General features: G+C 47.6%; 1 protein-coding gene across 1 annotated transcript in view; it reads right to left on the bottom strand.

Annotated features, from left to right (window-relative positions):
- The window catches only part of ITGB5 (integrin subunit beta 5), a 63,987-nt gene that overhangs the window by 36,542 nt on the left and 12,028 nt on the right, over positions 1-15,417 (bottom strand). The window contains exons 3-5 of the mRNA XM_064451188.1: positions 14,418-14,622; positions 9,178-9,427; positions 5,312-5,480 (exon numbers count right to left, since the gene is read on the bottom strand). Of these exons, the coding sequence (XP_064307258.1) occupies positions 5,312-5,480; positions 9,178-9,427; positions 14,418-14,622 (624 nt within the window). The remainder of the gene's footprint in view (positions 1-5,311; positions 5,481-9,177; positions 9,428-14,417; positions 14,623-15,417) is intronic.

Genomic DNA, 15,417 nt, shown 5'->3' with positions numbered 1-15,417 from the left:
ATTCCAAGCCACGCTCTAGTGGTCCCTATGAAAGCACTGAGATGTCAAGCACAGCACGAGAAGTGTCCTCTGAACAATCCTTGGTCCCTCTGTGCAAGGACCAGACATTATCACTGTCTTTGAATGGAGAGAGATGCAGGGACAGATTTTTTTCAAGTAAAGGGATAAGATTTATATGATGGACGTTACCCTCCCATCATGGAGCTTCCCTGGGTTTCTGGTTTTGCATCAGCCCTAACAGCAGATCTGTGCCTACAACAGCACACTAAAGGAGTTTGTTTCAACGGAAGTGGAAGGAAACAGAGAAACCATAGCGCAGCAGCACACGCCCCTGCGCTCGCTGGCTGCTCCCACTGCCAGCTCATGCCAAGCCAGGCGGGCTGAAGTCCTTGCTGCCAACCATGGCAGGGAGATCCTGACATGGCAGAGACCACAGCCAGAAAGCCCCATCTCCCAGAGCTTCCCCTTGGGCTGGCCACCCTGCCTGTCTTCTGGCAGAGTTGCAGCCCCACATCTTCCCTCCCCACACTCATCCAGCATCCCCCTCCCTGCAGGCCCTGGTTCAGAGAACAGCACAAAACCCTTGGAAAGGGATGAGGGAAAAGCTGGTAAATGCTTACTGATGGGAACGCAGTGCAGATGAATATACTCAATTCCTCCAGAGCTTACTGGCCATCTTATTTAGCAACATCTGACATCTCCCTGTCAAACAATACTGTTTTACAGTATGATGCTAGGCTGCAAGCTGCTGCAGCCCAGCTGCAAAGACACTTCCTATGGAAAGCGCTGGGCAAGAGGGCAGAGCAGGCAGAAGGATGTGGAATCACGTCTGCCAGTGCAATTTTCACCTGCAAATGTGAGTCATAGCCCAAATCCTGCTGATTTTTTCAATAAATATAACTCTTGCTTCAGGGACACTATTCCAGAGCAGATTCGGTTTTCCTCCCTATTGCTGAAGGTATTTCTTTAACAGTATTTTAAAGATCCATGCAACGCAAGGAAGGCCATAGGAAGAAATCTTTGGCAACACACATCCTTTGTCGCGTACCAGCACATCACAGTCCAGCTCAGCATGCAGTGAGGACTTTTTTGCTCTGGGAAGCAGGAGTCATTCCACTGAAGTGACCCCACTGGACAACAGGCAAAATCTTCATGCCAAATGTAATTTCTTAAGAACTGAACCTGAAAGTGATTATGGCTCTAACAATGCAAGAAGAAGTTGTTGGCCTACTCAGCCACCAGACCGAAGTCCATCCACTTCATTTTCCTTTGCATATCCAAAGCTAATTTCCTTTTTTTTTTTTTTTTCAAAATTGAGGCCAAGAAACTCCCAAAGAGATTAAAAGATTAATTTGAGTTTCATTTCCTTAGGAATATGGTACACACAAAGAAAACGAGCTTTATCCAGGCAGCAGTTATGAAGCCACTTCAGGAATGATGCTTTTGTTAACCTGCCTGCTAAACCCACCTTTAAATCATGGGCTAAGCATGCCTTTACAGACAAACTCTCCGCATCTGACACATACTTTCCCACATGAACAACATCAGAAATGCTTTGGTTGCTCAGTTCAGGAACTCACTTCCAAAAAGCAACAAGCAGCTAGTGTCAGTGCCAATATCTGGGCACCGAGGGCATTCGATGACTTGGAGCATTGGACCAGGGTGTCTCAGACAGGGTGGCTGAGCCAGTGCTGATGCCACATCGAAAGAGCTGGAGACTATGGAAAAAGCACCCGGAGAGTCCGGCACACCAGGGAGCTGCCACATCTCATGCTGCCTCCGCCAGCAGCTTGCAGGCGCTGGAAAGTTCAACTCTCCAGCATGCAGTTTCCACTGCAAAACCCAGACCAGCACTCTGCTCTATTTAAAACAAATAACCAAAGGGACTTTCATTTATTTTTACTGGACTGGGATTGTTGAACAAAAAATCCTGCACTGACGTCTGCCCCTTCATCTGTTTTTTGATCCTCATAAGATATAAAGGATTTTGAAAGCAGGAGTGGGACCTGACCCAAAGTGAAAAGTAAAGTGGGAAGATGCAGGGCTGGGCATGTTGTGGATCCTGCCCCTACTCCTACAACCAGCTGCAGTTGCCTCTCATACCCTGAAGAGCCAGCTTCTCACCCCTTACAGCCAACAGCAACGGACAAAACTGCCACAGCTGTCTCAGCACAGCCCAGCCCTCCACATCCTAATGGAAAGGCTGCAAAACCCTGCATCAGTATTTCCAACCCTGAAATAAATATCTAAATTTGGGTGCTGAATAAAAAGAGTTCAATTGCAAAGACACCAACTGCCAGGAGACCCCTCTGGATTCATCAATATGTCTAAAACCCCACCAGTTTCTGAGGTGCAGGCCTTTTTGGAAGCAAGAAACAGATACAGGTGCAAGACAGTATGCCTTAGAGATTAAAAGCCAAAACCTCCTTCATTTTACGTAGCTCTGAAAGGCACCTTAGTGTCTCCTAGATGTCTTGGCCATCCTCATATACTAGTGTCTAGCACACACCAATCGAAACTATTTCTAAAGACACGTTATTTTCTAATCCAGCATTATGTCCTCGCTGCATCTTAGTACATGAGATCTGAAACTTCCACACACCGCCAAGGCATATGATGCTTGCACTTAAAGAATGGCAGAAAACCAAAATACTGCAAATGGAAAATGTAATTACAGAAGGTTGATTAATAATCCTGGCTAACTATTTTAGCATCAGGATAAAGGCTTATTGTCTCTGGCTCTTTCGTTGCCTCCAGAATAACATTTACCCTATCTTCATCTTTCAGAAAGGAGCCAAACCTGGGCCTGCTTGTTAGACTATATTAGCTGTACAACTCCTTGGGTTGAAAACCAGGCCAAAAAATGACTTGAGTGTTACAGAGCTCTTAGACAGCACATGCAAAAGAAATGCTTAATATGAATTAGAGTATAAAAATACCTAGTCAAGTAGGTATTGTTTCTGACAGCTCAGCACTTGAAGGGGAGAAGACCACAATGGGAATCATGGGTTGGAAACAGCTGGGCTCTGTCATACCACCACCAGCTCTCCCTGGTATGCCCCCACTGATACCACAAACCCTGCTCCTGAGCACAAAGTACTTCACGGTCAACATGCTGTATTGCCCTGAAGGCAGGGGACTTTCACAGGTCATAACTGCCTTAAATATTGGGTTTTGAATATGGTAGAGAGGGTGAAAGCTCAAAAAAGCTGAAGCATGCTGGAGAAATGCATTGGTGTGCCACAGTAGTGATGAGGAAACCCACTCCAGACAGCACCAAGGTGTCTGTATGCTGCTTGCCCTGCACCGGGGAAAACAGCTCCTGAGTTACCAGAAAGTACTGTATGGTCAGGGTTTAGTCGCCACGATACTTCATTAATCACCAGTGAATGCAAAGCACCATTCGTTGCAGCAAAGAGCATCCTCACCAGGAAGTGGCATTTCACTGCCACCCCAGATGTCTGCCACCTTCACCTGCCTTAATGGTGCTGAGCACCACCACAACCTGTGGCTGCTGACCAGTCAGGGCCATCACTCAGCCACCACAAGGGAAACTAATCACTAAGCTCCTATTTTGGCTACAGGAGTCAGGAAGTCAATCAGCTGGCCTGAAATTTTGGCTATTCTAACTCTGGATGGATGCAGCCTTTGCTGCTCAAGCCTGCAATCAGCAGGCAGCTGTTCCACCCACAGCAAGGGGCTGCCAAGGCAGTGCAAGTTGTGGTGCAGCCAGTCCTTCTGCCTCACACACCGGTCCCATGGACTTTCTTTCCCACCCCTGAGCTCTGGTAATTAATTAACCACTGTGTCTACAGAAATTCCTGTTCATGACCTGCCACATCACGCCAAGAGCCACGCAAGCACACACGCTCATCTCTGCCCACCCTTCTTAGAGGATGCTCAGTCCTGAATTTAGATGACACCAGCATCTAAATTCAGCTTCTGTATTTAGAAGGGACCAGACTTTGCACTCAGGAATGACAGCCAAAGGTTTTGGTCCTTACTAACAATTTGAGAGTAGCACAAACGTGCAGGAAATATCTTGCATGTCTCCTGCCTTCCAGCAATACCTCCAGAATGAGCCCTTGTGATACACAGTGCAGTATTTCTGCACCATAGGGAAACGTTGTCCCATTTTTTGCAATAATGTGGTAAAAGGGACTGCAAAAAAACCCACAGTGGGTGGCACAACTGAGTCACAGTCCTGAAATGTCTCTGCTCTAACCATGAGTGCCACCTCTCCAAAACTGAGATGATGAGTATTGGGAGCAGCATTGTAGTTGTGCCAACATCTGTGCCAGGCAGGGAGAAGGAAGGTGACTGTTGGGTGGCATCAGATCCACCAGGGCAGGTTCAGTCCTGTCACAAGCATGAAGCGTAAATGAAGCCAACCCAGGCAAGGGAAGGTGTGGTTTCCCACAAGCCTACGTCCCATCATAGTTGCAGACGATGCCTATCTTCCAGCTCCCAAAATCCAGACTCAAAAGAAAACACACCCAAAAGGACTATGCCAGGCTGGAGCAAACAAAAACCCAACTGTATGTTAAGAGGGGAAGAAGCAACCGGAGCCATCCCTGGTGAGCCAGGCAGCTCAGCCACATGGCAGAGGGGAGCAAACACTTCCATTGCTGACACACAAAGGGATATAGAGCAACCCACTCACTTTTTCCAGAAAGTTCTTCAAGCAAACATCTCCAGAAACCCTATGGATGTAGCTAATACGGCACCAAGCTAATGAACTCTGTCTTTAATTACTGCTTATAGCTCTGGCTTTGCTGACAAAGAGAGAGAGCATGCTATCAGCGCCTGGAGGCAGGATCATCCAGCCTTACACGCCAAAGGGGGCAGGTGCAACCAGTAGGAACCAGCTCCAACCCTCAACACCGGTCAACTGCTGCAAAATGTGTTTGACACACACTTAAGAAACACATTAACCAATGCACAGTGCTGTTGCACACCAGTGTACATGAATCTTAAAGGATTTCATCCCCGGTGCTTGGGGATCAGCACCTACAAGTCTAATCATGCAATGAAATCTCAGCCCTAAATTCACATTTGCAGAAGCTCCATTTTTACCCCTTTAAACTAGAAAAGATATTAACCTTTTTTATTTTGCCTGTTCAGGTACAAAAGCACGTGAAAACAACAGCCTCTACTTTTCAAGGCATCTTTCATGGTTTCTGAAAAAAAAATTTAGTAGTTACTTCTGAGAAATGGCATATTGAAGCCTTACCCTGGTCCAAGAACAGAGCAGAAGAAACTTCCTCCTCTTTTGCTTTGCCTTTAAGCTCCAGAAATCAGAGTGACTCACCTTGCACACAGCAGCCTGCAAAATCGCATCAAAACCGCCCTCCGGAGCATCTCGGTTGCGGGAAACCTTCTGTTTCCGAACTTCTTCATTGAAACGGTCGACTTTATCCGTTAGGGACAAGAGGTGGCGGAAGCCAAAGGATGGGACGCAGCTGGGGAACAGCTTGTAACTGCAGGAGGAACAGAGGAGTGCTCAGCTAGCAGGAACCCCACCAGCACCCAAGAGCTGCAGAAGCTCCCAGCTCTACCAGGCTGGTCTCCAAACCTCTGTTCAGAGGGATTAAATACTTCCATAATGCTTCATGTTTTGGACACACTGATTTCTGGCTTTTTATCTACAAAACCCTACAGTACATTTGCAGAGCTGCATGGCCCGGTTTCAGCACCCATAAAGTGGTTTTCACACTGGAAGCCTGCAGTGCAGAATGTGGCCCACAGTGATGCCGAAAACACATTTCAGCAGATGGGCCAGAGCCACCCTCCCCAGCAGCCCAGGATGGCGGCTTGGTGTCAAACGGCACCACGCAGTAGCGTCAATGCCGACAGCTACTTTCCCCCTATTTTTCAGTATGCATTTTCACTCTGTCATCGAGTTTTCCTGGCAATACACACCACCCTGCACCCACTGCATGTCACTGGGCACCTGGCAATTGCACACAAGATGCATTAATAACTAACATCAACTCATGCATCCTCCCACTTTCTCTGCAAGCCGGTGAGCAAACATCATCTCCGCTTTCCAGAGCGTCGCTGGAACAGAAAGGTAGGAGTGGCACCCTGAGGCAGAGAAATGCCTCAGCAGGCTACCTGGAAAACTTCTTCTTCCATACAAAATAGTCAGGAGGCAGCTTTGATGCTCACCATGTGGCCAGGAGAGCTCAGCAGAGCAGCTCCTGCAGTGTGGGAGATCAGTGAGTACATGCAGGGGAGAGGGATGAGAAGGGTTAAGAAGAAAATGTGTTTAAAAAGGAGTTGTGCTGGCACTAATTCACTCTTATCTTCAAAGATAAAACCTAGAGAACAATTAAAGGCCTCTGCTGACACATGACCCACTATGGGTAAGCTGTAAGAGGCTTTTTACACAAAGGAGTATTTAAAATTTATCACTGCTGAGAACTCAAATCCCTCACAAGGGACCCCAGAGCAGGGGTTTCCACCCACACAGACATGCACACACCTAAACATGGGGCAGGTCCCATTGCCCTGGGCCCACCTGGCCATTAAAGCTATCCCTTGTGATCAGCCCCACATTCAGATTTGCATCCCATTTGTACCCAGGGACAAGACAAGGAGCGTGAGGTGTCTGAAACCTCTGCACTGCAGGGTCTCAGCAAGTAGCCCTTAACTCATATGGCATATCTGGGTGCTTGGCTTGCCAGAGCTCTCATCCAGGAAGAAAACACTGACACACTATAGGGTCCCACATGCCATGAAGATGTACAATTTAATCCCTTTTTGTTTGTTTTACACTCCAGGTTTGCTGGCAGAAGCTGCAGGCAGCAGGACTCACAATGGATAGCTGAGTGGCTATGCAAGGGCACACAACAGTGCGGGTGGGTTATCTCAGGCTGTAACCTCCGCAGGTCATATCACAGATAGAGGGGCAATTGGGTGTTCAGTCAAACCCTCTGCCTTCCTTATCTTTTTTAATTTAGTGTTTGTTTCCTTCGTATTATCTCTCTCGAATGACACTGTGGCTGCAAGAGGCCACGCCCTGGCTCCCCAGGAGGCCCCAGCCGGGATGCTGAGCTAGGAGCAGGGCTGAGAAGCAAGCTGGGGTGGGATGGATGAGGCACGAGGGATCCCAGCCAGACCCCACATGAAAACACAGCTGCACCCCACCCAGATGGCCATTGCCATGAGGAGGAAGAGGAAGAGATAGCCTGGACTGGGGGCAAAAAACACCCACCGCAGCTCATGTTTATTTGCAGCTTTCTTTAGATGTGAGCAAGTCACTGGGGAAAGTCTCCTTTGACACTAGAAATAGCTGCAAACAAAACCACACTTCACAACCCACCTCACTGCCACATCAGCAAGCCACCTGGCAGCAGTGACAGCCTGCTGGCAGAGCAGGCAGGAGAAGGCGACACTGCAGGAGAACAGTGAGGAGCCAGCTTTCCTGGTTTGGATGAAGGGGAAAGAGGTGGCAGCTGGAAAGGAGTGCCCAACAGAGAAGCTGCCTTGAGCAATCCTTCCTAAATGATTTCCCAAGACCAGGCTGGCTTAATGTAACCCATAAACAGAAAAGCAACCTGGGTAAAACCAAAAGGACATGCAGGTAAGCTTGATCACAGTGGAAGAAGATGAGGCAACAGTTGTGGATGCCCTTGACAAAGGGGCATCAGCAGTTTCAGGCATGCCTCACTGCAGAGTTGTCCAGCTCCATCTTCTCCTCCTCTCCCATCCCTGCCCGCCCCCTCCTGCATCTTTCACCCTATTTCACTCAGCAAAAGCCATTAAATCACACACCTGCCAAACAAAGTTTCTGAGTTTTCCCCCGGTGGAGCAAAACCTTGTCCACAGTCCCCGAGCACAATGAGCAGGTGATGGAGACTGAGGACGACAGAGATGACTAAATGCATCCGTCAGAGGCCATGCCAAATTTTCAGGGGGAAGAGCTATGAAGAGCGTGATGTATGGTGCTGTGACAGCAGAGAGCCACCTCCGTGGCTCAGTCAGCGTGGTCAGTTTTGGCTGTGCTTCCCAGCCAAACCATGAGGTTTTATTGTTAAAATATATTTGACTTTCCTCTTCGGACAGAACTGGTGAAAAGAGAGTACAGATAATTTTCTCTGGTCAATGGGCAACAAGCAATGAGATTCCAAATGTTTAGTCAATGCCAAAAGTTGGCCTAGAAACTCATAGCTGATGCAAGCTCTCTTTAATCTGCCTCCCATATGGAAAACTTAAAGGATGCATACTTGCAGAGCTTGGCATCCATCTGTGCTGTGATCTTACAATGTAAGTGTCCACAAATGGATCAAACAAAAGTGCTAACCTTACTGCCCTTACATCACTAGGAAGAACCCCAAGTATGGATGAGGTAAAGACAGCATCATGAAGGTAAGTGTCAATGGAGATATTCTCCTAGGAGGGCACTTGCTGCTGTATCCATCCTTTTGTGCCACCATCCAAATGCATGTGAGCCTGGACACCCTCCACAGCATTCAACTCCAGTGGTTAAAGGGCAAACAAAAAGACTCTAGCAAAAATTAAAAAAGAAAAAAAAAGCCAAACACCCAAAAACCTCTGATGTCACCACAAAGCAAACCACATCATTTGTGTCTTTTGCAACTGTCAGTTTGCCTTCCTTCCACAGCAATAAAGATGAAAATAATGGCCTGACATCTTCAAAACACTTTGCAAGAACTATTTAATCAGTCCTACAGGCCCTCACAAATCTCACTTCCCCCAAACACTTCTGTTGGGAAGGTCTTACATTGCCTCCGTCTCCTTATCTGTAAAATGGAGACAAAGAGCTTAACTGATCTACTCAAGGCCAAACTCTGACTCAGGGCTAGGACCAGAAATCAGGAATTTCTGGTGCTTCCCTCTTTTTCTTGAAGTCTATAAAAAAGCCTGCTATGTCTGCATCCTCTTCAGGTACTTAGAAGTAGCTTCAGGCTCCCGATACAGCAGTTGTCCATCTCTAGATGCAGAGATCTTGCAGCAGCCACTGCAAAATGGGAAGTTGTCCTATTTTGAATCACTCTGAAGTATCACAGCAACAGCCGCAGCTAATTAGCCTTCCCAAAAGCCAGAGCTTAAGTGTGGTTCAGTATTTAAAACAAAAATGGAAAGAGAAGACTGCAGCCAGGCTCTGTGAAAACACAGGGCTTGTCCCTTCGGGGTACGCCTACCACTTACCCAATGCAGGGATTGTTTTGGTATCTTGGTGCCGTGTAGGAGAAAGGAGAAATGTTTTTGTCCACAAAAGATCCAAACCCCAGCCGGAAATTGCTAGTGAGCTTTCGCATCTCTTCAGCCAGCTTGGTCCCCAGACTGCGAATATTATCTAGGTCGTCGTTCATGGACAGGGAGAGATCCATCAGGTAGTAGAGGTCCACAGGATAGTCCTCCACTTGCCGAACCTGAACTCGGAAGGAGGTCTGGTCACCTGCACACACACAAGAGTTGAGAGGGGTGAAAAGGAAACTCCTAGCACATATAAAATCCAGACCACAGGCTTTTTCGATCCTACCCTGCAGAGCAGACAGATAATTTTCAAAGAAGAGGGTGAGGAGAAAAATCTTTTCCAAATTCATCCCTTAGAAGACTGATAGGAAAGCAGGTAATGACTTTGGGTCCTTTCAAGCTATGAATTGTACTGGCTGGCAAGAAAGAGACACATCTGTAGAGTGCATGTCTCTATTTCACTTTGGAGGTATGGGAAAGGGTCCTTCCATCTCAGCTGAGAGAATGTCTAAAGGGGGACACAAGAAAAATGCTACTGCCCCAGACCATGTACAGTCCAGGGGCATTTTCTTAAAAAACTGGAAACAAAAGCAAGGAGACTGAACCTCAAATGGACGTTTCATGGACTACTGAAAGAGGAACCCTGCACACGCTTACTTGGGTACATCCTCAAAGCAAACCAGGAGCAGTCCAAGAAGTCCTGAACAAAAGAGAGAAGTAGGTGGAGCAGGGGAAGGAAGAGGGTCAGGAGAAAACAGCCAGTATGAAATGAATGCAAGATGTCCTCTGAGCTGTGCAGGGAAGTCAAGTTGAATCAGACAGAAAAAACACCTTTGGAAAGGACCTCTCCCCCAGAAAAGGGCTGTGCCACCAAAATTCTAGAGAAAACAGGGCAAAAGGGAAGTGAACTGGAAAAAGAAGGTTGTTAGGGTCACCTGGGGAAGTACCAAGGCAGAGATTAAGCTTCCTGAAGTGATGAACACAAGAGAAGGACCTGACAGGACTGAGTCACAGGCTGTGCAAATCTGAAGAGCAGAGGAAAGCCTTTCCCTTGGCCTTCCCCTTGGCCAAGCTGCTTTCACCAATGTGCCCTCCAGAAGGGGTGCCCAGGAGGGGCTGCCACCACTGGCACTGCCCATGCCTCGAAAAAGGTGAAGTGGCTTCAAAGTAAACTCAACTTCACACCAGACAGGCCTTGGTGGAGCCAGAGAGGAGGCGGCAAATGTTTGCCCTATGCTTTGCTGAGAGAGGGGTCTAAATAGAAACCCCAGACTCTAGCACCCTCAAACCCCAGGCTGGTTTGGAGATGCCATGTCCCCAGCTGCAACCTCGGCCCCTTTTCCAGCTCACTGGGGTGTCAGACCCAGGGACTGGGATCCTCTCAAGACCAAGTTCCCCCTCCTGCCCACCTCTCCCAGTTCTTCATGTCTGATGTTGAACTTTGAGCACTAGCACGTTTTGCAAAATGCTTGTGGCTTCCCCTCCTATTCCCCAGAAATGAAACACACATTTTTTAGTATTGTGAAAATATCTCTCTAACTGTTTTGTTGTTCTTCTCATTGTCCAGAGCAGCACAGCTGCTCCCATTTACTTCCAGCTCAACAACATGCAGCAGCATCATAATCTCAAAACCGCCATGCTAGCAAGACGTGGCACGAGGGGCTTTGCAGCCTGGCAGGCAGCAGCCCCAGGTGGCACCCGGGGTCACACTGTGCCAAGCTGCACGCAGGGCCAAACACTCTCCCTGGCTCCAGGATCTGCTTTGTCATGGTTCCGGCCTCCATCCCCATGTGAGGGGAGCAAGTGGACAGCCTCTCCCAGCCCTCTGCATCAGCTGCTTTGGCCCAGCAGCATCCACCCCCTTGGCGAAGAAGCCAGGGTCCCAGCACCCAGGGGAACATGCATAAAGGTCAGAGCCAGCCTCTTTTGCAAATAAAGCTGAGAATGGTTTAGACCTGGGTCTGCGCCCTTTGCTCCCCCAGTTCCCTGTGCATCTCAGCCAGCTCAGTGCTGGGGTACCAAAAGAGCCAGCTACAGCAACTAAACTAACGCCTTCCCTCTATTTAATGATTTCCCTGCACATTTAGATCAAGGGTGGCTTCCAACCCAGGGCTTCTTTCTTACAGGTAATTGTTTCCCTCTGCAGTCTGCTACAACCCCATCTGGCAAAGGCAGGGCTGCGAGAGGCACCATCTGCAAACATGCACACATATGTATTGCCCGGATCAGCTGTAGGAAGCCATAGAATATTTATGGCTTATTATGGCTTATTTATGGCTTATTATGGCACCTTATTATCCCCAACTTTCTTTTCCAGCAGGAGCAGGACTTTCCCAGCACAGCACTGAGGTGTGGTATGCAGCAGGATGCAACTCAGCACAGAGCCTACAGTAAGCAAAGCAACTGAGGCAGCTCAAGCAAATCAGGTGAGCCTGACGGTGTAGCCGGCACACATTTTGTGGGGGAACAAAGAAGTGCATCATTTATATAGCACAATATCTGTTAACACTTATTGCAGGGTAAGAAACAGTGATTGCAAGCTTGACTTTAATTCAGTGCTGCAAGAATGTGTTTAACTCTGGGAAAACTCATTCCCATGCCTATTTTTTTCATTCCTACATATTTTTCCCACTGAAATACCCAACCCTTTCAGAAAAAGAGGAGGTGTCCTTCTGCATTTCCCAACATTTCCATTTCCAAAACTCTCTTCTTCCCAAGCAGGTCCTAAGATGGGAATTCCTGTGCCAGAAAGAGTATTTGGGATGCTGTGGTGAAACCTTCTTCTCTTAATAGTTATGAATTTATTAGTCCCTGAAACACACCAAAAATAACAGAAGCCTAGGCCTGGTTCTTCTGTCATTCCTAACTGCACAAATCAATTATCTCAGAGAAGATATCACTAATGTATGTAAGTGCAAAAGAATACATTATTCTCTGTGCACGATATCCAGTGTCCTCCTTCCCCACGTACCATCACCACCATCCTCTCCTTAGGGCTTTTACTCAAAAGTTTTTAATTCAAAACTGAATTCAGTAATGTTTCTTGGATACTGTCACACAGAGGCAGTGCAGAAACTGGAAAAACTGCTTTTGGCCACTTAGGAACACAAACTCAACAGTCACCCATGAAAAGCTCTTCCTTCTGCTTGGTGAGGCTTACAGCTTGATGGGCAACACAACTTGCAGCTATTCATTCCTTTTAATTCCTTTTACACTATTCATATTCTTCATCTAACCAGGACGCACTAACTTTATAGCTGGACCCAAGATTAAAAACCAATATTATAAAAACTAAATGCACAATCTGAAAGCTACCTTGTGAAGGACATCAATTTGAGACCTTTGGAAATTAGCTGTGGGCACGGAGATTTGGGGGTGTGACTACTGCCATGGGATGCTTAGATCAAACTGCCTGGCTCGGATTAGTGAACAATTGACAGTTTGCTCCCTTCTGCTTCCACTTAGCAGTCTAAGAATAAAAGATCACCATCACCACAGACCACCATGCGAATTCATCTTTGAAATAGTACGCTCTTCATGCCTGAAATTAAATCAACATTGTCTCCTTTTTGTCTTGGGTTCACAGGGTGAAACCCTCAGGACCCATTCTCAAATCAAGGATTAATGGATAATTTAAACTGGGGAGTTTAAATACAAGGGTGTAGGAAGTTATCAGCCCTGAGTAAGATGGAGTGCTGCCCAACATCAAAAAGAGAGTAGAAGAGGGAGGTACTGTTAAAAACATCTAGGTACGTCCCTCCTCCTGCAATGACTGCGATGCTCTGCAACAGGCACACAGGGAGGGGAGCTCCCCGGCCCAAAAGCATCTGACAGCCATGGGGAGACGGAGCCCCATGCGCTGCCACAGACCAGAGCGGTGGGCATCCGCGCCTCCGGCTGCGCAAAACCAACATGGATTGGGAAAGGGGAACTTGCTGAGCACCAGGCACTGGGCGTAAAGGAGGGTCTGCGGGAGGTGAGATGTTGAAGCTGAGCAAGCCCTTTCTGCCAGGAACTGCCTCAAGAAACAGGAGTAATAACTCCCTTTTTTTTTTAATGGGAGCAAACCTGTTTCATCAGCAACATTCAGTTGCAGAAGCTACGCATCTAGCCACACATCCAGTGACAAGTACCCTCAGGTATCTGCTTTTAAGGCTTTGAAACAAAATCTCTTTACCTTTGCGGGTCTGACTGATAACAGCAGTCATACCGCTTAGGAAAAGTTAATAAAGAGACATGAGGACTATCCAACCCATAGAATTAAACCAAAAAATCTTGCAGCAACTGGTAGATTGCTCTGGGAGAGCACTGGTAGTAGGAGCACCAGCTCAAACTCCTGTATTTCTTGGACAAAACATCATATTTCATTTTTCTGTATGCTCATAAGAGCTGTCACAAAACTGTAAGCCTTAGAAACCCACACCAGTTGCTCACAATGAATCGAGCTTTTATATTTGCTTCTTAACTTTGCAATAAAGAGCTTTTTTTCCCCCCCTTCAGAAATATTAGCTGCCAAATTTTTGCAAGAATTCTGAACCCACATTAAACCCTCCCCCCACCATGCAAAAACTTTTGATAACAAGCATACTTGCATGGCTCAGCATAGCCCTTCCCTTCTAATTTTTAATTAAAAGGAAAAGATTGAAGAAAAGTGATGGCTCAGGGGAATGAAACAGGGATCTGGCCACAGTCCAAGGCCTGAGTCACAAGTTCAAATCTCCATCTTGGGCCTTGATCCCACGTCTCCTTTGCATACCGACAGAAAACAGATATGCGATTTTGTTTCCAATTTATACAAGGAGCTGTCTCAGTTTAGAGTCAAGCACTGTCAGCATGGTGGAGGATCCAAAGTTATTTTAACTCCTTCCACCCAGTGATTGCATTTTTTTAAGTTGAGCAGGTTCCTTTTAAACACATGCAAAGGTTAAGACTAGTACTGACAACAGTTTTGGATGGGGTTTGATTGACCCTGCATAACAGCAGTGTCCTCTCATGGAGGACATACACCTCAGTCCCAAACCTGTTTGTGATGCACCACCAAAGTTCACGGGCTCTGGAAGGGGCCAGCAGCCACCTTCTTTAGTGGGCTACAAGGTCACGGGCTATAACATGCTCTCAGCATGTCCCAGCCACCCTTTCTCACCCCCAACCAGCACATCCCAGCATATGGCTTAGAGCCACTGGGGACTCACCAGGACGAAGATTCAAAGCGACTTTCTGAGGCATGATCTGCGTGACGTCCAGGTGCATCTGGCCAGAGCCCTTGCTGCTCAGAGGGACATTCTTCACCACGTTAATGCTGCTGCTGGGGTTTTCGATGGCTCCAGCACAACCGTTTGCAATCAGGTTCTGCAGGAAGTCACACCGTGATGTGATGGACTTCGTGCTGCTGAACTCCTGGGGATTGAAGAACAGACAAAAGGGAAGGGGGGGGAGAGACATCAATCCCACAGCAGGAGTTTTGTTTTGATGTGCTGACATCTGTAGCAAACAGGAGATGACAAGGAGAAGCTGGTGTCATTTGTGGTGGCTGTACTCAAAAGCGGCCCACACAGAGCCTTGAGCCTACCAAAGGGATCTACCAAAAAAGAAATCCTGCAAGGGTTTGAAAACTGAGTTTGCTCACAGACCACAGCAGCAGAAAGCTAAGCCTGGGTTTTCATCCCAGCCGCAGCAGCACCACTTGCTCCCACCCCTGTGAAAGTAAGACAAAGTGTTTGGTTTGCTGCCTGGACAGCCAATTCCCATCTCTTCAAGGGGGAAAGGTGAGAAGCTGTTATTTTTTGCACGTGCATCACCTTGAAGGAGCTTCGCAAAAGAAAGAAGAGAGGACAAGGAGGTGGCACTGCAGGAAGCAGAACAAACCCACCAACCCAGAAAGCCAAATGAAGACATGAAGCTGGAGAGTGAGGCTGGGTGGCTGCAGAGACTTGTGCCCTCTTCCCCTGGCACGTCCCCACACAAGCACTGCGTGTCCCCCCTCCTTCACACCTCTGCACTGCAGGTGTTGGCATGACACCATCACATGGAAAAAAAACAGTGACCACAGCAAGCAGTTGCTGAGGCAGAGCACAGCCAGAGAGGCTTGACGTGGGCAGGCTGTTCTGGGCAGCTTTGCTGCAGAATAAAGGAAGTGGGAGAGCCTGCATGGGAGGTGACCAAAAGGCAGCCCATGTCTGCCAGAGGCAGTGA

Source organism: Phalacrocorax carbo, chromosome 5, assembly GCF_963921805.1.
Source record: "Phalacrocorax carbo chromosome 5, bPhaCar2.1, whole genome shotgun sequence".
Taxonomy (NCBI): Eukaryota; Metazoa; Chordata; class Aves; order Suliformes; family Phalacrocoracidae; genus Phalacrocorax; species Phalacrocorax carbo.
This window is presented reverse-complemented; position numbering and strand designations above follow the sequence as displayed.